General features: G+C 33.5%; 1 protein-coding gene across 1 annotated transcript; it reads right to left on the reverse strand.

Annotated features, from left to right (window-relative positions):
* Positions 1 to 20,625: 20,625 nt before the first annotated feature.
* LOC145292287 (uncharacterized) lies at positions 20,626 to 20,946 on the reverse strand. The gene has a single exon (XM_080138612.1). The coding sequence runs from the start codon at positions 20,944 to 20,946 to the stop codon at positions 20,626 to 20,628; it is 321 nt and encodes a 106-aa protein (XP_079994738.1).
* Between the last annotated feature and the right edge of the window lie 4,442 nt (positions 20,947 to 25,388).

A 25,388-nucleotide genomic window follows, 5' to 3' on the forward strand; every position in this document is an offset into this window, starting at 1 on the left:
TTGAGAATCTTTATGTCGAACTCAGGAACACATTCAGAATTTCTAACAGAATAATTTTTTAATCCATAACTTGTTCTCATTCTATCAGCCATGACTGGGTGAAATTGTTAATTTTTAATGTTATTGCTTTTGTTTTTGTGTTTTTTTGTTTTTCACCTCAAGTAAAGCACCTTGCCACTGAGATGTAAGGGGTTACTGTGAATTAGAAATCCATATCTACAGGGACATGCTAAGTGAGGAGTTGTGCAACAATATTTTTGTTTACATTACATTAGCTTGCATCAAAATGAATTAGAAATATTTTTTCTCCAATGTAAGAATTGTGAAAATTATTAGATTAGAATGTTTGAAAAAAAATCACTATTGAACATCATACAAGCTTTACTTTTCTAGTTAGACCATGCCGCTGTGAAGGAAAAGGAGCAAGAAAAACACAAACTGTTTCTATGCCTAAAGATGACGTCATATTGTTGAAACTTAGTTGTTGATTTTAAATAAATAAATATTTATTGAAAACGAAAATAATTCTTTGTTGTATTTCTTCTTCATGTACCGAGGATAGAAAAGATAGAGTTAATTTATTTGGCAAAAAATAAAACAAGCATGCTACTGTTGCCATGTAGGCCACGTCCTCGACAGTCAGTCCAACAGTGACTTGGTTGCTGTCAGGCTGAGGTGCGATTCTGTTTAACCTTAGGAGCTCCACCTTTATCTTATCTGTGAGAAATGAGTCATTTATTGACACCCCTACTTGAGATTGTAGATGGGGCTGTTCAGGCATCCAGTATAGGCTAGAGTGCACTTCATCTCGTGTGCTGACTTTTCAAAACCTCACTTAAAGAAAGGATGGTAGAAATTAACACAAAAGAGGATACAGTAGCCCAGCAATTGTCCAAATTCACATTTATGGTTGTAAACACGTTTATTACCTCCCTTGGAAGTCTTTTCTAACATTCAGGGATCCTGACTGAGGAAGCAACCTTTCTCTAGTTCAGTCGCATATCAGAAGAAATACTATGATTTGTTGCACATCAAATAGCCAGTGAATGATGCGGTCAGTAAATGTGACTAAGTTAAATTAGATAAGACCCTCCTTTTCTCTCAAGTGCCATTTTTAGCCTTGTGACATGCTTAATATTTGTATTTTTATGAATAAATATCATGCGTGAAAATCATTTTACATACTTTTTATTTGGATGTTGGGTGAGGGGTGGGGACGTAAGATTCATAGTATTTTATTAAGCTCCTCTCAAGGTAAGGTGTGATTTTGAAAAGCCAGCACACCAGGACAAGCACACTCTGGCCTATAAAAATGACTGAGCAGCCCGTTCGCATTTTCCTGTAGGAGCGCATCAGATGACTAGCAATAGATTGACCTCTTCTTAAAACGGAGGTAAAGCCTATGTGAGTGAACCTCTTAACCAGAACATTATCTCAGCCCGAGAGCAACAAAGCCCCTGTTGGACTGATTCTCAAGAAGCTACCTGTGACTGGTATGAATCCCTACTTAAACTATGTCAGGTAAGTTCTGTTAGAGTATTTATATAATTTGCTAGCAAGGAGACCTAACCATACCTGGGATTAAATGAGGATTAATGAATGTTCCACACTTACAATACTTTTATTGCCATCGAAATCAATGAAATCACCCTTTTTTCAATCAAATCAATTGCTTGCCTGCTCTCGTCAGGGACCCACCATAGAGGAAGCTTCACATGCCTCCCTGCAGTGATTAATCCACAATACAGTCGAGTCTATATTGCACTGTAGAGAACCTACTGTTGATTTTATAAAATTATTTTATATAGTGGTTTGAATTTAAGTTTAAAATACCAAAGTCAAGTATCATGGTTCACTTATGCGTTAAACAGAAACATTCATTTTGAACGCGCTCATGTCTTATCAAAGAATCTACTGTTGATTTTATGTACCCAGTTCTTCTGCTTGTGCGGTGATAAAACTTCTCAAATGCACCTGTTATGTAAGGCTGCATATGAGTGTTAACTTTAACCAAAATTGGACGGTTTCTTCTTTACTTGAATACTTTGGATTATCAATTTTGAGACATTCTAATAAAAAATCCTATCTACGAACACTCCCAGACACATAAAGTACATTTGTGTGAAATTTTAATAAATGCGGCCCAGTCATTTTGGAATCCATATGGAACGTATATGCACACAGAAAAACACAGGAAGTGTCTTTTATATATAAGTAGAAATCACGATTTTATTGATTGTTTTTTTTTTGTTTTGTTTTTTTACATTATTATCGATTAAACAACAAACTTTTAAATGATCTAAATATTTAAAAAAAAATCAATCTTCTTTTTATCTTTAAGAGGGCATTTAGTTTTTAAAATCTAAAATCCTCATCTAAAAAATTCTGGTTCATAATACGAGGTACCTTCAATAAATTATGGTCTCCCCTCGCCAAACTTTCACAAGAAACACTCGTCTAGCTGTACACACTATCAATAATTCCCCCACTGTGCCTAAACCTAAACGTAGATTCCATGAACAAAGCTTCTTTCTTAGAACTGCACGCCCGTGGAATTGTCTTCCGTTTTCCTGCTTTCCGGCTGACTACAATATGGTTGTCTTCAAGTCTAACGTAAATAAGTTCTGGATGAGCCGTTCCATATAAGTTATCAAATTTATCGAATCTCCATTACTAACGATTACTATATTGTCCAATTTCTACTGTACACTCTTAAACCCTTATCCTTGAGTGGCCTCTTGGCCTTGATAATGTGGTGATGCCTATGTAAAAAAAAAAAAAAAAAGTTTCCAGACTTTTTTCGTGTGGGCATTTTTATTGAGAGTATAAATATGAAACTCTAGTAAACTTTAAAGTAATCTCCTCCGGCTGGAATACACTTGTACTGTTCCAATAACTTCTGGAAGTCCTCTTGTGTGCGCATGTCAATGATCCTTATCACAACCTCTTTCATCTCCTCAATTGTTTCATAACGACAGCCTCTAAGGTTTTGTATGAATGTAGGGAATAATTAAAAGTCACAGGGAACAAGGTTTGGACTATAGGGAGAGTGAGGAATTGTCTTGATGCCGATCTTGGTTAAAACGTCTGATCTTCTCTGAACATCCTTGGGACAAACTTTGTGCAAATCTTCCACATCTACAGTTCCTCACAAATAATTGTGTATACAGTTCCCACACTGACATCACACTGGGCACTTATTGTCTCTATAGACACATGATGGTCCATATCTATGAAATTTTTTATTTGACCAATCAACTCTCGTGTTCTGACCTCCTTACTCCTCCCACACCTCTCATCATTCCTCACAGACTCCCTGCCTTTCTTGAATATCTTATGCCACTCAAAATCTGATGCTGGATTCATACAAGATAGTCCAAAAGCAATCTGAAGCATTCCATACGTTTTTGTGGCATTTTTTCCAAGTTTAAAACAGAAGTTTATTGCATACTGTTCTTCTAGTGTCCTCACGTCCAGATTACATTTTTGAAATTCACCAGCTGTGACAATCAGGCTTTAGTAAGGTGTATTCCAATTCCTGCTGCAGCTGTTCATTTGAACCTGAAATCATAAAAATTTGTCAGTCGGCTCGTAAAATGTGTAGCAATAACATACTGAATTTTCAAGAGTCTACGACAATTTTAAATGCCTGTACAACAAAAGTCTGGACACATATTAAAGACACCTCGCATATATCATAGATAAATTTGAGAACAGGTGTTCTATCATACGATCTCGTGAAATTAAGTGCACCCCCTTAACAATCAATGACCAAACATTGTGTGCAATGGTTCTCTCGTCTTTCATCATTAACTCTCATTCTCAACATGTCATCATCTCTCACATATTCGAAGGCGAGTACCGGTTCACAAGTACAGTGGAACCCCGGGGTGTATTTTTTTCAGGTTATGACGTGGAATATGATGTTTTGCTGGCCCCTCGTTACGATATTTGCTCCGCCTTACGGTGTTATTTATAATGTCATTTGATTATATACGTGTGTATTATATTCTGTATTGTATTTTGTTACTAATTTTTAAGGCCGCTTCCCGGGGTTCTACTGTATTAAAAAAATAAATAAACTCAAGAGAAAGAAAAATCTCTAACAAATTCTGCAGATATCAGTTTTACTGTGTGTGTGTGTGTGTGTGTGTGTGTGTGTGTGTGTGTGCTTGTTTTTTTCTAAACATTTAAGCAGATGTACCCACTGACCATCTTTAGATAAACCAAATCGGGGAATCTTTATGTCGAACTCAGGAATATCTACAGAATTTCTAACAAAATAATTTTTTTAATCTATGAGGATAGATAGTTCTTGTTCTATCAGCCATGACTGGGTGAAATTGTTATTTTTGAATGCTATCATTTTTTTTCGCCCCCAAACAAAGCACCTTACCACTGAGATGTAAGGGGATACTGTGAATTAGGAGTCCATATCTACGGGGACATGCTAAGTGAGGAGTTGTGCAACAAGATTTTTGTTTACATTGCATTTAAATTTTTGCATGTTGGTACAGTCATGAGGATCATGGTGGCTTGCGTGAAATGAATTAGAGATATTTTTTTCTTCAATGTAAGAATAGTGAAAATTATTAGATTAGAATTTTTGAAATAATCACCATTGAACGTCATGCAGATTTACTGATGCATTCTGCAGGTATCTCTTTTACTGTGTGTGTGTGTGTGTATGCGTGTGTGTATGCGTGTGTGTATGTGTGTGTATATGTGTGTGTATGTGTGTGTATGTGTGTGTATGTGTGTATGTGTGTTTGTATGTGTGTGTGTATGTGTGTGTATATGTGTGTGTGTATGTGTGTGTGTATGTGCATGTATGTGTATGTGTGTATGTATGTGTGTTTATGTGTGTGTGTATGTATGTGTGTGTATGTGTGTGTGTGTGTGTGTGTGTGTGTGTGTGATACCATTGATCCGCTCAGTATTAAAGTTTACATCTTAGATTTCTGTCAAGGCCTCTTTGTCGTCGATTTATGTTAGATCATCCGAATCTGCTCTGAGCCACAACTAGCCGTCAACTGTTGGCAACTATAAACTGCCATGAACCCAAGATTAACTGTAAAATTGTTTGTAACCTAACTTAAAATATATTGGCCTCTATGTCCAGCCCTTTGTTCCAGTCACTGCCACATCTTGATTCTTCTTCTTCTTCTTCTTTAGATATCAGGTCTGTTATTGCAGACATCAATGATCATGGCTCTCCAGTCCTCTCTGCATTCGGTCTTTCAGATGTTGAGACTGCCAGTGAACTTTGTTGTCTTCCTCTGCTCTTTTTCCTAACATCAAGCTTTTATCTAAGCCATCCATTCACATAAAATGGCCAAACAACTTTAACTGGCTGGCATGGGTTAAGTATTAACTAGTGATATACCGTACTCTGCCTTATGCATAACTTCTTTGTCTTTTTTTCTGTCCATGAGATTTGTAGAATTCTCCTTAAAAACCATATCTCTACTGTTTCCAAACGACTTTCAGCTGCCTTCATTACTGTCCAACATTCACAACCGTAAAAGAGAATTGACCACATGTACGTCTTCAAGATTCTGATTTTTGTGTTCTGTTTTATGTTTTTGTTTTATAAGATGTACTCCATGCTATGAAAGGTGGATTTTGCCATTGCGATTTCTTTATTAATCATTCTTTTTTCGATTGCCTTTGTGTGTCTTATTAACAACCTTTCCCCATTATGTTTCTAACCTCACTTCCGATGCTTTTGTTCTGATAATCAACTACAGCTTGTCCAAAAAGTCATTGAAGGGTTTTGAACTTAAATAGAGTCTTAATTTTTTATGATATCTTTCTGTAATTTTAACACAATCTGACAAAGACATTGGGAAATTTTTACAAAATGCAAAATTCAAACTATCTTTATGTGAAATGATATCTTTTAAATGTTGCCTATTTTCAGCTTCGCATATTTGTGATCTTTTCAAAACATTATTTATGATAGATTGCAGAATCTCTGGATTGCGATTTAACTCCCATATTTCGTTCCTGATGTTTTCCTTGAATTCTTGCAGAGTTTGGGGTTTGCTAACATAGACTCTTTAAGTTGGGGCTAGTCAATTTGATAAGGTCTTTGAGTCAAAATAATTGACTCCTGATTTTGGTAAAACAATTTCACAACTTGCATATGTTGTTCTATACTATACTTATCTAAAATTAATTTAAAAAATATTATCTGTAAAATATCTGAAATCGATAAAAAAAAAAAACTAATCATTTTTGGACACCCTGTATTTCCTTCTTTTTTTTTTGTTATAGTTTTTCGTTGTTTTTTTTTTATTACTTCCTAACACTTTGGGGCGTGGAATTAATATTGATAGTTTCACAATTATATTGATTAATTTTCCAGCAGCCTCATGTAAGCAAATGCAAAGGTGCCACTGATTATATCAGTTGTGTCTAGTCATTTTTTTATTTTTTATTTCAAAACATGTTTTTGTGCCTTGTAAGAATAAAGCTGTACAGCAGTGCTGCTATTATAATTTTTTTTACATTAAAACCTATTCCTAAATTTTTGACACAATGGAGCGTGTTAATATCTCCACTAGACGATCTATAAAAAATTTGAACAGCGAATGCAACATCAAGTCCAGGGAACATATGAGTATATCAGAAAAAACAGTTGGAAATAAGTCGTACACCATCCACTATGACTATGCAATCCCTACAATTACATACCTAGACAATGGAGCCATAAAATATGACATAGTGATATGTGATAAGAAAGATTAAAAAAGAAAAACACCTTAGTAAAAGTTAGTGTCCCCCAATGATGTTGGTTATACAGAGCTTAAGGGGACAAAATAACAAAATTCCAAGCCCTTATGTACGACATGAAAAGAAATTGGAATCTTAGGAAGATCTCTATCATTCCAGTAATATAGGAGCAATTGGACTCATGAAAAAGAATTTTAAAAACTACCAGGCAAATATACCCGGTGAACCAAGTGCAAAAGAGATTCAAACAATTGCACTTAAAGGGGCAGTCAGAATCTTAAAAAGATATCTTGGTTGGAATACTTGAGTTAGTGGGTGAATGTTTGGCATCAGCTAGGATGCCCCATCTCCAGCTTGAATAAACTGATGAGAAAAGTAAAAAAAAAAAAGAGAAAAAAAAAAAATTCTAGTTTATATAATAGATTCCTCGAGTAAGGAGTTAAAGTTTTTTTTTTCTTAGATAATAACTCTGAAAAATCGTCCTCTGCTTAATGAACCCTGGCTCAGTTGACCTCCAGAAAATGAATAATTTTTTCCTAACTTTTAGATATTATACACCCAGGGCAACTCCGATCAAGAATATATAAACTTTGTGTTTGTTTTTGTAGTTTTTTACTTTTAGCTGGACATGCAAACAAACATACACACAGACGACTGGCCTTTATATAATGGACTAGTGGGCGGGGGGGGGGGAAGGTGCGCCTGGTTTTGCCCGGTTGTAAAATACGCTTAAATATGATATTTTAATTTGTCCCACTCATATATATTATTATAGAGTGGTGATTTCAAAAGTAATAAAAAAGAATTTGGGTGCCATTAGCTAGAATCGAAACCGAAAGTAAAACTGTAATATTCAAAGCTGATGACGTTACCACTCTACCAACGCGACATGCATATGAATTGATTGAAAATTAAAAATGAACTAAGATGAATGTACAAAATGTGTAAGAATTTTTTTTCAATTTTGACCCCTTAAAAACTATTTTAACCAATTAAAGACCCATAAAAGAACGGTTCATAAAAAAATCCAATCATTTGAGGCCCCTACCACGGCTCTGCGACTTTTTGTTTGGGAGGAAATTGAGTTTGAAAATATGAAGACAGACAGACAGACAGACAGACAGACATATAGCCTTTTATATATTAGATTTTTTTTTTTTTTTACATAGGCATCACCACATTATCAAGGCCAAGAGGCCACTCAAGGATAAGGGTTAAAGAGTGTACAGTAGACATTGGACAATATAGTAATCATTAGTAATGAAAATTTGGTAAATTTGATAACTTATATAGAACGGCTCATCAAGAACTTATTTACGTTAGACTTGAAGACAACCATATTGTAGTCAGCCGGAAAGCAGGAAAACGGAAGACAATTCCACAGGCGTGCAGTTTTAAGAAAGAAGCTATGTTCATGGAATCTACGTTTAGGTTTAGGCACAGATAAACAGTGGGGGGAATTATTGATAGTGTGTACAGCTAGACGAGTGTTTCTTGTGAAAGTTTGGCGAGGGGGGACCATAGATTTAGATCCTCTCCAGGAAGTCAGACACAAGGTCAGTGGGTTTTGAAATCCAATGTACTAGGTGAAGTGCATTATTATTATTAGTAGTAGTAGTAGCAGCAGTAGTAGCATCTTTTAATTATCTTGTCTCATGCTGAGGTACAAAATGTCATGCATTACTTCCAACTTTTCCCATCTGTTACCATTTTATTTGTGTTGCTTGCCAGGATCAGGTTGCCAACTGATCCCTTCCAGGTCATAAGCAACCAAGCATGTGGCTTTGGACCATTGATGTCAATGTTGAACACATTGTGATTAGCAATACACTAACCAATTTTTAAAGAGAAGGTAACGCCTGGAAGTGTTAATTTCACAGGAGTGAACAGAAACAAAATCACTGTCAAACTAATAGTCCCTGATTTCATGAATGTGCATGCATGAATAGTCCATATTACAGATTCCTTAGGTTAAGAATAAGTAGGTTTGAAAACAGTTTTTAAAGATCATGTCAAGCTGGCTTGATGGTTATCGTACTTGACTGTCTTTAAGGTTTGGTTTTGATCTCAGCGCGAGTATTTTTTTTTACTTACAAGAAGTGAACCATTTAGAAAAAAAACATAATACTCACATGTCTCAGTTTCTGTCCTTTTTTTTTTTTCTTGATTTTTTTTTTAATTTAACGTTGCATTTAATACTTACGATATTTCTGTTTATAATAAATGAAAAATCTGTATTAACTATAATATAATATTTAGGTGCATTTTACAGCCAGGCAACGCCGGGCAGCCTGCTAGTGTACGTATATATAAATTCAAGTATTTCCAGCATGTTGATATGTAAATGGATGGAAAAATAGAATCTCATTTTTATTTTTCAGTTTACAGCATTCGTGCAAATCGTTCAATGCCTCCGTTCAGTATCGAGAATATTTGGGCAGCTGCGCATGTAATTGTGAGGCCAGGGTTGCACATTCTCCAACCACACCTATACTGAATTGGCACTGTTTGAGTCCAGTGGCAAAAAGAAGTCCAGGATGACTAGAAACAATGCCGACATAAGCAGAGAGCACATATGTACCTGGAAGTCCCAAATGGTTAATCATTTAGTACTGACCAGATTCATTGTTTTTATTAAAGCTCATTGCATATGTGGCATGCAAAACCAACATATATTCTATGAGTATGCCAATGACTGGAGCAGTTATGTAAACTCTTTGTCTTTTTTCTTTTTTTCAATTTTTATTATTATTTTGTTCTAACTGAGGATGGTGCATCCTACTGGATGTCAGACATCCCCCTGCTGTCTCATACATTTCCACCGATAATTTTTTTTGAGATTCTAATCGCCTCCTTAAGGGCAATTGTTTGCATCTCTCTTGCACTTGGTTCACTGAGTATATTTGCCAGATAGTTTTTTTTTTTTTAATTCTTTTTACCTGAGTCCAGTTGCCCTGAGAATTACTGGGATGATGGAGATCTTCCTAAGATTCCAGTTTCTTTGCCCGTCATACATAAGACTTTAGTATTTCATTATCTTTTTCCTCTCAGCTCCGTTTAACCCAGTATCACTGAGGACACTATCTTATACTAAGGTCGTTTTTTTTTTCTTCTCATTCCATATTATTATGTAAGGTTTTGTCAGGTTTCATGGCTCCGTTTTCAAGGTATGCAAGTGTAGGGATTGCATAGTCGTAGTGGATAGTGCAGTTTCATTTCATGTTGTACAATCATATCATCCCTGAAGTGAAGCTGTTTTCAGTACAGGATCATCGGTACTCTTGCATAATTTGACCCGAATTCTCGTGACTTCCCGTCGAGCATGGATCTGGCAAGACCGGCAATTATCGGTGTCAACCGAGCGTTATAACAGACACAAACTAATGAAAAGAAAAAAAACAAAAAAACAAAAAACAAACCGGAAAAATTACAAATGCAAATAATCAAAAATAACAAAAAAACCTACCTTAAAAAATGAAAATATGTTTATTTCACTTTAGTATTTAATTTATTTATTTTTTTGCAAAATATTCATCAACAGAAAGTTTGTTTTTTTCTCCAAGAAAATTTTTTTTTAACCATATAATTGTTAGGTGTAAGTACAAGTTTTTTTTGTTTTGTTTTGTTTTGTTTTTTGTAACCGTATTTTTTTTTCTTGTTTGTTGTTTTTTATTTTCAAGACTTGTTGTTCAGTTAAGTTCTTTTTATGGCACTGTCCATTTGTACATCTCCAGGAGAAACCATCCTTTGCACACGATTTGTGTTTACAATTGTTGCAATGTTGCACCTCATTTTGGGGGAGACAGCAATTTCTTCTGACATTATAAGATTGCCTGCATCGATGTTTTCATTTCTTTTTCTAACATGTATAGATTTATTTTCTTGTCTGTCATTTTTCTGTTTCGCGAGTTTGAAAATATTTGTTTGTCAGCTTTTCCTTATTGGTTTAGTCGCTTTCTTCCAATTCGAATGTCGTCTGCTTCCATTTAGATTGCGCTTTTTATTTGGCTAATCAAATTCCCAAAAATTCAATTAAAAAAAAATAATAATAATAAATAACTAATCAGAAAATAAAAAAAAAATCACCCTCGTCCTCTTAATACCACCTTAAAAATTACTAAAATCATAACAGAAAAAAAAAATTAAATAAATAAAATAAAAAGTTGAGTTAGCGTTTCAACATTTGAACAATGCTCGGCTGACACCGATGACATGCTTGATGGGAATTCACGAGAATTCGGGTCAAATTATGCAAGAGTACCACCAGTTTTGACAATGAGTGAAATGGGGACTGTCGCTACTCATGGAATGTGAGTGTCTGTGATGAGGCGCTACTTTTCCAGATTCGCCCTGTATATTAACAGGGTAACATTGAGAAGGACTCCTCGCCATGCACAGACAGTCGTTCAGTCTGGAGAGCCTATATTTTGCACATCACGAAGTTGTAACATACCGAGGATGGTTATATATAAAAATACTGAGGCATGTGTGAAATGACGTTATGGAAAGAAAAAAGAAAACTATAAAAAGGAGAAAGCACATTCGAGAAGATGATCACGTGAGAGACGTCACAGGTGTAATGAGAAGCCACACCTGACATGAGAGTAAGGATATAAATGTTGTTGTTACGAAAACGTGAGCTTGAGTTATTCTTTTTTTGTCTACGCTTGAGGCTACAACGTGTTGGGTTTACGTGTGTAACATCATAATAGTAATGGGTTGCAAGGAAATGATTCAAGGACACTTCTGGAGGTCAACTCTGAAAGGTACTATCATGCAGCATGTACTAGTTAGAAATAAAGACCGATCTTTCTCTTGCAGAAAAAGTATCCCTGCTAGATGGTTTGGTTACACACCAACCAACCAGCTTGCAGGATGCATTGATCTCATCTGTCTCCTGAAGAACTATTTAAGTCCCTTTGGAAATCACAGTTGGTCAGCAGAGAGAATCCTGAACGCAACACGGAAAGATCTACTCTTTCTCTATTCTGTCTCTCCACTGGACACTCAAGCATCAACTATCTTCACCTGAAGATAATTGCTGACAGATTTTCGGGGGCCGAAAGAGCTTTTTAACTCTTCATTTTTTTCATTCTTCATTTTGAACTAAACAATGTAAGTAATTGAATAAAACCTTTTTGTTGTTCCTGAAAAGGTAAGGCACATGGTCAAATGCAGGTTTCATAAAAGTGTTTCTGTGGAACGAACTGGACTCCTTTTTTGCCAAGTTTTCAGCCTGTATTGTTCCTATTTACAATGCCTCCCAATGGGACAGAGTTAGACACCAGGGTCGTTTTTTAATGTGGAGAAAAGGAACAAAAATAAAAATTGTCTCAGTCGTGAAGGATTTCTCCACCACTGACAGAGAACAAGAAGTTGAAGTGCAGCATCTGAAGAACAGATGGTATTTATTTGCTCCCCCACCGAGCAAATTAGGCACAAGGCCGATTTTTAATGTGAGGAGTGAAGGGAGGGGGAAGGGAAAAAGAGGCCCAGCTCCCGAGAGGTGGGAAATGGGAGCTGGTTAATGGTCAGGCATGTGGGGTTGCCCCCACATCTGGTCTTTGCTAGTCATAGCTTGCAGCATCTGTCGGAACAGATACTACACTTTGATCTTAGCCTGCGTTGTTAATCACTTTAAATAAATAAAATAAAATAAATAAGGTATTTGGCCTTCAGGCTATGAAATTTTGTCTCTTATAAAATGTTTTTAATAAAACTATTTTTTTACAGAGAGTATATATTACAGGTTGAAAAATATTCAAAAGATTAGAACCATTGACTTCCAACAGGGTCGTTGATAGTGCACAATCAAAGAGAGCAAATTATATTTATTTTCCTTGTGTAAAGTCATATCTTGCTACGATGTGCAGACCGTTTTGATCATTATTGATCTCATCAGGCAAGAAAATTAAAAAGGTTTAAGAGCATTTTTAATTTTAGAGAAGAAAAATATATATATATATGCCATGTCTGACCTGAGGCATGGTTAGGTATCACTATATATATATATATATATATATATATAGTGATACCTTGGTTGTCGAACGTTTTGGTGGTCGAACAATAATTTAGATATTTTCTTTCCTCAGTAGTCGAAAGAAATTTCAGAGTTCGAACCGCCGGCTTTGCTTCGAATGTAAACAAGCAGTGATGTTCCTGAAAGGAACATTGTAATTTATACTTGTGATACTTTTGAAGTGTAGTGTGAGGACCCTAGCCTACTCCGATGACGTCGCCACATGAGTTTGAACTTTGCTACGAGAGTTATATGTAGAACAGTGTTATCGCAACCTCTTCGACAGTCTAGATGGTGTCCGAGTTATTTTTGCACATTAGCGTGGCACCAGAATCACGCAATTCAATTGGTCGATCCCTTTTTGTGTGGGTGACAAAGGAACTTGAGGTGTCCAAAAAGTAAAAAAAAGGTCAATACGATTAACGAAACGACCGTATCTCAGTACAACAGTAATTAATTGTGCAAAAAAAAAAAAAAATGAAGTTTGTGTTTCAAATAATCGATGTAGTGTCATGTAAAGGCGTTAGAAATAGGCATTCTTTTACCATTGGATAAAAAGAACAGAAATAAAAGCAGTAAAGCGAGTGCAAAACAGAAAACTGTGTGAATGCCGATTGAATTTAAAAAGGAACTGATAGAGAAATTTGAAAGAGGAATACGTGTGTCAGCACTTGCCAAGGAATATGAAATGGCAGTGCAATTTAATGTATAAAATCCTCAAAGTTTACAGAACTTTTAAACTCTGGGACCAATTAATTCTATTTCAGTTAATTTAAAGGAGAAATATCGTTTTGGTTCTCGAAAATTTCGGTATTTAAACAAACATGTGGAATGAATTATGGTCGAGTACTGAGGTACCACTGTGTGTATATATATATATATATATATATATATATATATATATATATATATATATATTAGTGATGGGACGATTCCAATATTTTTCCCGATTATGATACAATTACCGATTCTTTATAAATTTCTATATATTTAACATTAGAGCTGTATTTTTTCTTTGGTTACTGTAAAAACACACATGTTAAATGTGCAAATATTTTCCTTAATGTAAAAATATATTTGTGGGTGACGATCTATCGAGTTTGGCTTTACTGGTGGTTTAAAATCAATAAATATTTATTATTTTATCATTATAACCAGCAACGGAAGATTTAGTTTTAAACAAAATCAAATAAAAAAAAGACAAAAGAATCGTTTTGGCATTGGAAAATTGGTACAAATTTTTCCGATTCCGATATCCTCAAATATTCCGATTTTTCCAGTTCCAATTAATCGTCCCAACACTAATATATATATTTTAAAAACAGACTTTATTGGGGAATCTTAAATAGGACGACCCCTTGTGTGAATATGATATTATGGTGACTGAGACCTCCGGCTAGAATTAGCTTAGTCAACAACAGTGACAAAGATGAACATAGACCTCCCTCTCCATTTTTTGATTGGCCTTGTGCCTGATTTTTTTTTTGTTAACATTTTGCTGTGTAAGCATTTTGTTCTCAGAATAAAATATATAAACCCAAGTGTAGTATCTGTTCTGATGCTACACTTAATTTGTTCTTAGTCAATATAGGAGAAACGCTTTTATATTAAGGCAATATGTATTTTTGTCTACTGCCAGAGTGCCCCATTTTTTTAGGAGCTGGTTTTCCCTCCACATTGAAAACGCCCTTGTGTCACATTTTTCTCTCATGGGGAAGCAAATAAATACAAAAAAAAAGATTTTTTTCCTTTGTACTATGGTTTCTGTTACATACTAATAAAATATAGGAATTGGTCTTAACACACTAAAGATAAGACCAGTACTTATATGTACACCTTTTATTTATGATAATGTAAGGTTGAATATTTTTTATTTATTAATCTTTAAAACAGCAGCAGGAGAAACATTTAAAAAGAAATAAATATTAAAAAAATGTTTTTCAAAAAATAGTACAACCATATTTTTTGTTAGCAAAATTCAATAAAATGTTTTTTTTTTTTTTTTTTTTTTTTTTGTTTCCAGCATTTAATACGTTTTTTTTTCTCTTTGAAACAGTTCTTTGAAGAGCAACCAGAATTTAAACATTTACAATTTAACAAACCATCGGAATAAAGACCACATTTTTTTTTTAATTAAAGAAAAGGGTTGTTTAAAAATAAAACTGCAGATTATTGGCAATTATGTCAAAATTATTGACAGCAAAATTCCATTCCTTTATTCTACAACTCCTCAGACACAAACTTTTCTACACTAATAGCTTCTTTCCTGAAACTGATAGCCTTTGGAATTCTCTCTCTGTTTCTTTGACTATACCAACATGCAGAAATTTAAATGTAATGTGAACAAACATCTTACTGCACAACTCTCCATTTAGGATGCTTCTGTATGTCTGGTTACTAATTCATATATTTTCAGGCTAGAAATTTCTAACCGAATAGTGTTTTAAGGCTATATAACAAATGGTATGTGCAATAAAATAAAAATTTCTAATATGTCAAATGTCCATGATTTCTAAGAAATAGCCTAAAAAATTTACCATAAAAGAATTTTTTTTTTTTTTTTACAAGGGAGCCACCACTTATCAAGGCCTGAAGACTACTTGAGCATACGGGTTAATGAGTGTAAGGTGGTCTGAGATGACAGCTTTACGCAAGTTGGGTAGCATATTATTATTTAAGGGGGGGGAGCGAGGCATGAAAAACGTGTTTACATTGGACTTGAAGACTTGTTTACATTAGACTTGAAGACGACCATGCTGTAGTCAGCAGAGTTCCACGGGCAAGCAGTTCTAGGAAAGAAGCTTTGTTCATGGAATCTGCGTTCAGATTTAAGAACAGATAGAGGGTGTGGGAATTGTAATAAAAAATATTGTAAATGGTGAGTTTGAAGAGGTAAGCAGTTTCTTCAAAACTTTGGATAAAATTAATGTAGAGGCGATAATATATATATATATATATATATATATATATATATATATATATATATATATATATAATAAACGAACCTAAATATATATATATTTTCAATAATAAAACAAACCAACCAAGATAGAAAAGACTTTACCCGATTAAGAGGAGCAATTTATAAATTAAATTATTAAAGACAAAGAGTAAAGTTTCATAAAACTTTAATATATTATCAAGTCAATAAGGACGAAAATGAGAGAGAAAAGGAAAAAAAAAGACAAATCTTTAGGATATAGCATTTCGAAGCTAAACGCTTCTCATCAGAAAAGGAGAAAAGCCGGCTTTATTCTTTATTCTTTTCCTGACATTAAGTGGTTCCAAAAAACCGTAAATTTAAGCTAAATTCAACATAATTGTTGAAACAACCTATACCTCATTTTCATTCGCCTTTTATTCCTCTATAATTTTACCTGTTTATATTTAACTTTTAATTGAAGTATCCTTTTTTTTTTTTGAGCCATTGTATGTATATTTATTATTCTACTTTCTCTTCTATACCTTTTCTCTAGTTCCTCATTATATTATCTCCCCCTTCTTCGACTTTTCGATTTTTTCTTTTCATACTCTTAATTAATCCCCATTATATCATCACCTACGTTATTTATTTCTAATCTGAATGTCCATTTTTTTTATCTTTTTGCCCTTATCTTTATATAATGCTGGCTTTTTTCCTCTTCTGATGAGAAGCATTTAGCTTCGAAGCGTCATGGTCGAAAGAGTTTTGTTTTTCTTTTCCCTCTGACTTTCCTCCTTATTCCCTTGATAATATAAATAAAATTCTACATAACTTTACTCTTTATATTTTTCAATTTAATTTATTTATATATATATATATATATATATATATAGTCATTCACATACAGTACTGTTTCGCTGTATCTCAGCTCATCAGTGCAGCTAGACAGGCAACTACCTCAAGCCAGGATTGAAACCCGACCGCCAGTACAACAGTCAAGGCTTTGAACCGTTACACCAATCATCAGCTGCTGTGTGGGCAGTGAATTAACGATGTTTTGACATCGTCCGAATACCTAAGCTCGATTTGTTTACACAAAGGGCATCGCTTTATACGCCAATGGTATATCGTGTATCACTTCCCAATATGCTCAACTCAACAAGGAGCATTATAGTCATCCACAACGTGTATATATATATATATATATATATATATATATATATATATATATATATATATATATATATATATATGACAAAATGTCTATATTTCAAATGTCAAGATTTTGTCAATCTTACGATTTATTTTTTTAAGCATTTACAATGTTCAATTCTTGACCGCACCTATTTCGTAGCGCAGAATCATTCCTATAATTATCATGTCGATTTTTGAATAGATTCCGAATTCAAGAACATTTTAACATGTTTAAATAAATAAGAAATCAGTTTTGCTTTTACATAAATACATTCGTTGGTTGGAAGCCTCCATTTTGTAAAACTTTCGATTATTCCCGCATATTTACACAATTCAAACGTGTTTTTTTTTAGATTACGTTGTACAAAATGGAGTTTAAGTTGAAATGGTTCCTCATTTAATAAGATAAAAAAGACTATTTTATTCATCTGTATACAATTATTTTTCCTGCATTATGTTTATCCTTTCGAACTCATCATTTACTAAAAAATATATTACATGCACCTTAACCCTAACCTACCACTAACCTAACCACAAGTCCGAGTGACAATAGACACTCCACCCACCCTACAAATAGATTATATATATATATATATATATATATATATATATATATATATATATATATATAACATAGAAAATAGTTACATGTCATTCAAACGCTATCTGGTCAGAAAGGAGGCGAATCATTTTACGTGAAATTTATATAAATTTCAGATTTTTAAAATATATTGTATTTTTACCGATAAGGTTTTGCAGAATGTTCATAAATAATCGATAAAAAAATGGAATCTTGACAATAATGTTGTATAGTTTGCAACCAAAAAATCGAACATTACCAAGCCAATGACTATTACCAAATGCAGTGCTTCTATATTATAATAACAAAAAAATATTGAATTTCAAATAAAAATTACGGAAAACGATAAGGTACAAAAATAATTATTAATGAAAAACCGTTTTCGATAAAGTTTAGATTAGGCACGACCAAAAATGGAAGAAAAGCCAAGTTATTTTTTTTTAATGAATTAAAATCTATTAAAATTTCTTGTGCAACATTCCTCCCCCCCCCCTCAAAAAAAAAGATAAAGGCCTGAATTTTATTACAGTAAAGGCACAATAATATAAAACTTTTTCTACTATTTTTAATAAAATTAAAAATTTTGAAAGGTAAAAACACCATTAACCGCGATTTTTGTTTCGATGGATAACACATTTGAATATTTAAAAAAAAAAAGAAGGTTTTTGAACCAATTAATTTTTTCTTTTTGTCTAAAGATTTAGGATGATTGCTATACAAATATGCAAAAATATTATAACATAAGTACCTGAATTTCAAATAATTCCATCTTTATCTCACACTATAGATGCGGCATGGCGAAATTGGTTGGTTGGTTGTTTTTGTTCTACGGCATATCAACCCTTATCAGGTTATTTAATGCCGAATCCAAAGATTCAGAAGAATTTTTTTTTTTAAATAGACTATATTTGTTGTTTTCAAGTCGGTTTCTATTGAACCCATAGTTGGGACCCTAACAGGTACTACCACTCCGGGTCAGAGTGGACCTGGGAGCAATGGCAATTAAAGGGTGGCTCCACACTCCCCAAAGCCCGCAAGCTGGGGCCTCACCACCGGATATAGTTTAAGGTCATATCCAGGACCCATGGCGAAATTAAAAAATCCAAAATGTAATGATATTTTGGACGAAACTATGGTAGCCTTTATAGGACTAAATAAGTACTGTAAATTTCCATGTATTTTTAATGTTTGCTTTGACGATTAAGTAGAAAATGAACTTTATAAGTGTTTAATTCTTTTTTCATAAGCGATATATATAAGTGGTTTTTGTTTTGATTTTTTAAACGATAGTAATGTTTATGTCTCTGAAATACATCAGGTCCAATCGAATCCTACCAACAGTCAAGCTACGCTGATGAGGAGTAGGGCTCCGAAACACGCGTGTCCGTAGATTACTATTTTTAAAATAATATATATATATATTTATATATATATTTGTTGCCTACATAACCCCCGAAGTTAAACAACGATGGGGTTGGCCAGTACCAGATGGGTGACCATTTTGGGAATTCTAGGCGCCATATGTGTTGGAGACAACTCCTGCCTGCATCTAGTCTTAGGCTTGATCGTCTTGATCCTGTTTTGCCATCAGGACCAAGTGTTTCTGGAAGAGAGAGTGTGGGAGATGCAAGTCCCCCACACTTTAAACTAAGTCAAACGAAAGTCACAGCAAAAAGGAAAACGGAGCAATAACAACCGTTTGTAAATATGAACAATTGCGTCTACCACAGTTGAGGTAATATCACGTAAAAACAAATTGTCAAAAAAAAAAAAAAAAAAAAAAGATCGAATTTTTAGCAAAATGCGTTATTTACGATTTTTTCTTTTTTGATATAGATTCTTCAAAGCATTTCCTATTAAATGGCAAAAGAAAATTAATTTATTTTTCAACGATTTTAAAAAATTCGTAAAAATAATGAAAATATAGAATTATTTTTACTAATCTGAAGGATAATTATTATTAACATAATTCAACGAATTTCACATTTCAAAACACAGAAAACTAAAAAGTAAACCATTTTCAAAATTCGTATTGTCAACCTTAAAATCTGATACGTGCAGTTTTTTTTATCTACAATTCTCACACTCTCCACAATACAATATATTTTGTTCAGTTTCAGCTGATTATTTTAAGCATATTTGTATCCACAAATAAGAAAAAGGGTGTTTAAATATCGATTATGTAAAAAAAAGTACACCATTATAAAATTCATTCTTCACTTAATAATCGGTGAAAATTTCGTATTGATCGGCTAATTACTTGATTCTTGGTAGATTTTTAAAGAGAGACTCCGTCAAAAACATACTTACTCTTTCCTTCCGTTTTGGTCATAATTTGGGATTTGCTTTTTTAAAAATCGACACCAACCTTGAAAAATATTCGACTTCTATTCCGAATGTAAGTATACACTTATAACATACATTTTTGTTAATATTTTTATGGAAACTTTTTAGTATGAAAAAAGTGCAACTCAAGAATTCAGCCTATTTCAACAAAATTAAAAAAACAAACGTTTACGAACATCTCTATGGGTGTGTACGTATTGTTCGGAACAAATTTTCATATTCCAAAAATCGCATAAATGGATCAAGTACTTTTTTGTTGTTGTTTTATTTTTTTTTCTTACAATTTTTTGTTTAATAATAATAAATTGTATCTATTACAAGGTTTATTTAGATCTTTATTTCTGGAGATGTTATTACGAAGGGTAACCAGCAATGGATTTTAAATATGGCGGAGCGAGACAATTCTCGCTTCCTCATAATTTCGATTTTCTTAGGTAAAAAAAAAAAATACTTGTTCAATTTACGTGACTTTTGGAATATGAATTTTCTTTCTGTGGCGAAGATATACATTATAAAGATTTTTCTGTATTTTTTTTTTAATAGGTTAAATTCTAAATTTGCACACAAAAAATTCATAAAATGACATTTAACATTGACTGACCGTTAAAAAATAATTGTAGTCCTCAAAGAAAAGAAAATAAGTGTTCATTAACCCCCTCCTTTTTTTTTTCGACATTCAATTTTATTTCATCTAGCTCCTCTTCAGGATGTTAGGCACAAGGTCAAGTGTGGATTTGATGAAAGTGTTTCCGTAGAAAACAACTGGATTTGAACGTGGCACACCCAGGTTTTCAGACCGCGTCGTTAACCACTTAGCCGCCATTGTTATTCTCGCACCATGTCTATGGACTCGTAACCTCTGACCTCTCTGGCTTCTTGAATCATGGAACAAAAGGGGCAGCAAACCGAGTGTAGGATGTCGCCGCACAAGGTACCCGCGATGCCCCGACTGTGCCGTATCGTCCGTCGCAGGGAGACGGCCGCGTAGAAGTTGATCGGCGGTATGAAGTACAACACGCCACATAAGCAGCAGTCTTCACCGACCGCCTCGGCATTTTTGCCAAAAGTGTAGCAGGGGGCTATGTAAGTGATCAAACATAAACCGATGTTGTCGAAACATCCGAAAAGAGAGTGTTGCCATTCCATTTTTTAATTTTTTTTTTTTTTTTTTGTACTGTCCTTTTTTTGTTAAACCATTGACCGAGCTGTTGAAGTCGTCCGCTTGTCTTAGTGTGGCGAAACGTTTCTTTTTTTTCGTTTTGTGCAAAAACAATTACAAACGAACACAAAAAGACATATAAACTTTCTTGTTAAAAATTTCCCCGAAGCTGAAAAAAGCTTTTTTGTAAAGTAGCGACGTTGGGTTTTTCTTTCTTTTTTTTTTTTCACAAATGTATTTCTTCCTTGTATCAGGATACGTTTTATTTATTAATTATTATTTCTTGTCTGTTTATGTCGGCGTGAATTACTTCAAATACACGTTGATATTAATCCAATTCATCCACAGAAACCGATATTCCAACTGGTACTTGTTGCTCTCCAGTACTGTACAACTGTTCTTCTTTACGGTCGGCTTTAAATAACTTCGAAGCAAACTTTTTATTTACTTTCTTTTTGTTGCGGGTGTTAAACTTTAAACTTTGACCTCACCAGCACACCATGCGACACCCTTCTGCGAAAGCAAACATAATTTAAGTTATTTTTCTATTAATTGCAGCAACCCACACGTATATACGTTTGTTTTAAATGTCTTAAAGTTTGTTTGCCAAACTTCCAGCAAAAATTGAAGAACTGAAAATATCACTAGTTTCTTAAAAGGGAGACAAATAACACGTGATAGAAAACCCCGGGATCATCATATTAAATAGGCTTTTTTGCAGAGTATGTCATTGTGCTGAGGGAGATAACTCCATTGTTATGTTAAAGCTTACACTTTTTTGTTTTTGTTAATGTTTCTATTTACTTTGCCTCCCCACGAGGGCAGAGTTAAACACCAGGATCGGTTTTAAATTTGGAGAAAAGGAACAAAAATTAAAAATTTTCTCAGTCGTGAAGGATTTCTCCTTCACTAACCGAGAACAACAAATTGAAGTCAGAACAGATACTACACTTTGATATTGGCCCGAAAGCTAAGGAATCTATCTTATGCACTTATGTTACCGTGCCAATATAATGTTATTATTTAGAAAACTTTTCTTAATATGGGGAGGGAGTTTTGTAACTATTCTGTACTTTCATCTAACAATTTAATAAAAAGAAGATATTGTGAAATTCATTTTTGAGATGAGCATTATATATTAATTTATTTTTATTTCGGACTATTAGTCTCATCTTTATTAGTTGTTGTTTTTTTTTAAAAATCTTTTTATTGTTTTTTTTTTTTTTTATTCACAACGTTTCGGCCAACTATTCCTCTGGCCTTCGTTAGGTGGTAACCGCAGCAACGGATAGGAACTTCGAATCTCCTAACTGCATTCTCAGCCATCACTGCCATCCGTATGTGTTGTCGTTTCAACACATTTTGGCCAATTAACCTCTGGCACGCTTTGGGTGGGATTGAAACTGCTATCTTCAGACAATGCTCATCTGGAACCGTAGAGATTCAACGTCTCTATCAACTGCGCCACGGGCCCCGAAGGGCGACAGCTTTATAAGTGTTTAATTATTTTTTCCTATGCGTAACAAATTTGGGAATTCCAGGCGCTGTACGTGTTGGAGACAACTGCTGCATCTAGTATTACACTTGGTCGTCTTGACCCTGTTTTCTTATCAGGACCAAGTGTTTCTGGAAGAGAGAGCGTGGTAGATGCACGTTCCGCACACTTTAAACTAAGTCAAGCGAAAGTCACGGGAAAAAGGAAAAGGGGAATAACAACTGCTTGTAAATATGAACAATTGTGTCTACAATTGACGAAAGAAATTATCGTATTTTTAGCAAAATGCACAGTTGTTTATCGATTTTTTTTATATCGATTCTTCAAAGAAAATTATTAATTTATTTTTCAAAGATTTAAAAGTAGTGTTTTTCGTAAAAATAATGAAAACATGGAATTATTTTTTCTAATCTGAAGGATAATAATAATTATTAACATAATTCAACGTACTTCACATTAAAAAAAAAAAAACAAAAGATGAAAAATTAAACACATTTGAAATTCGGATTTTCAACCTTAAAATCTGTTGCATCACACAAAATATATTGTATTGTAGATAAAAAAAAAAAAAAACCGTGTACAGTTTTTTATCTACATTCATCACCCTCCCTACAATACAATATATTTTATTCAGTTTCGGCTGATTATTTTAAGCAATTTGTATCCACAAATAAAGAAGAGGCTTTGTAAGCTATATATATATATATATATATATATATATATATATATATATATATCTCGATAATGCAAACAATGTACACTGTTATAAAGTTCATTCTCCACAATAATCGGTGAAAATTTCGTATTGATTGGTCTATTACTTAATTTTGTTTTCATCGTGTGACGTAAGCAATAGAATTTATCTCCCCTCTCAACTTATTTATTTTTTAGTAAGTGTAATACAATGATTTCACAAATTCCTTTTTTCCTTAATAATTATTTTTCTACCAAACCGTTTTTCGTAATTTTTGGATATGTTATTGTTTGAGACCTGACAATTATACAAAGGTACCATTTGTTTCGTTTGAAATTAAATATTTTTTCGTTATATATAATAATATAGAACGGCCCAAACGCATTAAAATAAAAATGTCAAAATTCACTGTGACAATTATTGATTGGGTTTCTACCTATGTTTTGTTTCATTTTTGACTTTTGAGCGATCATCGAGATTACCTCGGATGGCCATCTTATGCCAGCAATTTTTCTCTTGTAATAACGTAAGACTCAGCACTACTTGCGTTTCAAAGTAAATAAACGCTTTAAAATAAGTTTAAACACAAAAATATCCAGGTAGGTAGAAGAGTATTTTATCTTGCCGATAGTAATATTTATTGTTGAATATTTTTTTTTTACATAGGCATCACCACTTATCAAGGCCAAGAGGCCACTCGAGGATAAGGGTTAAAGAGTTTACATTAGGAATTGGACAATATAGTAATCGTGAGTAATGGAAATTTAGTAAATTTGTTAACTTAAGTGGAACGGCTCATCAAGAACTTGTTTATGTTAGACTTGAAGACAACCATATTGTAGTCAGCTGGAAAGCAGGAAAACGGAGACAATTCCACAGGCGTGCAGTTCTAAGAAAGAAGCTTTGTTCATAGAATCTCCGTTTAGGTTTAGGCACAGATAAAGAGTAGGGGAATTATTGATAGTGTTTTCAGCTAGACGAGTGTTTTTTGTGAAAGTTTGGCGAGGGGGGACCATAGATTGAAACTCAGTCGAACACTTTCCATTAAAATAACGATACAGCAGAGACAAACTCGCAATATCTCTTCTGTGCAATAGAGGTTGCAGGGAAGAGAAAAGGACATCTCCTACATGGCTACGAAGTCTATTTTGAACTCTATCAAGGCAAGACGAGTCCTTTCTAGCAGCTCCTACCTAGATGTGGCAACAGTATTCCATCCTAGGACGTACCTGGCACTTACATAGATAGAGAATTGCATCAGCAGTGAGATATCTACTGGATCAATAGAAGGATTCCGCCATTTTTCCAGCCGCCTTGACAACAGATTTGATGTACGTGTTCCATTTAAGATCAGGAGTAAAGGTCAATTGTTTTCATTTAATTTTTTTACAACTTTTGACCGACCATTCTTTTCTGTAACTGTGATGCTCTAGGTGTATCAGAATTTTGGGGGAATTTTTGACACCCCTAACAGAAAACTGCAAATAAAATATAAAAAAAAAACTTGTAATTTCTCTGTTAAAAGTGGGTTGTTTATTTTCTGTATGGAATATACTACCAAAATAAACTATTAAGATTGTTTAAAAAATAATTGAAATATTATTATTATTATTTTTATTGTTTATTTTTTTTATTTAAACAGTGTTTACAAAGTGCCGGTGCGCGTTCAACCAGCCATTTTTTAAAAGTATGAAATCAATTGAATTTTACGAGTGAAATTTTTTTCAATTTTCAAACTTTAAAAATCTATCAAAATTTTCTATTGATTCCATTTTTCGATATTTGCAGAGTCAATGTGAAATTTTATGCTCTTTCCAATAAACCGAATATAATATTTTAGACAAACATTTTTTTTAATTCACCCCCCCCATTTTGAAATGTCTATTAAAATTTAAATAATTAATTTACTAACCAAGTTTTATATATCACAAATTGAAGATAAAAGATCAATAAATAAAATATTCTAATTTAAAACAAACTAAAAAAGAAGTGTTTTTTGGAAATTTACCTGTAAAGTCCAAAGTCTAAAACCTTAAAAAAATCAATGTGGTTTACCACATTGATTTTTGTTTTAAATGAAAGCTCATGTTATGCTTATATCTTCAAGTAAATACCGGACGCTGACGACATTTTTTTTCTATTTCATTCAATGTTTTCTTTTTTTAGATATTTAAAAAAAAATTCACTCGATAAAGTAGAAATAAAATATAATAATCAAAACTCGTGTATTTCATTAAGAG

This window comes from Euprymna scolopes, chromosome 13, assembly GCF_053919585.1.
Source record: "Euprymna scolopes isolate OS-2025 chromosome 13, ASM5391958v1, whole genome shotgun sequence".
Lineage (NCBI taxonomy): Eukaryota > Metazoa > Mollusca > Cephalopoda > Sepiida > Sepiolidae > Euprymna > Euprymna scolopes.

Coding starts and splice junctions, on each gene's coding strand:
- LOC145292287 (XM_080138612.1), bottom strand. CDS start 20,946: ATGGAATGGCAACACTCTCTTTTCGGATGTTTCGACAACATCGGTTTA.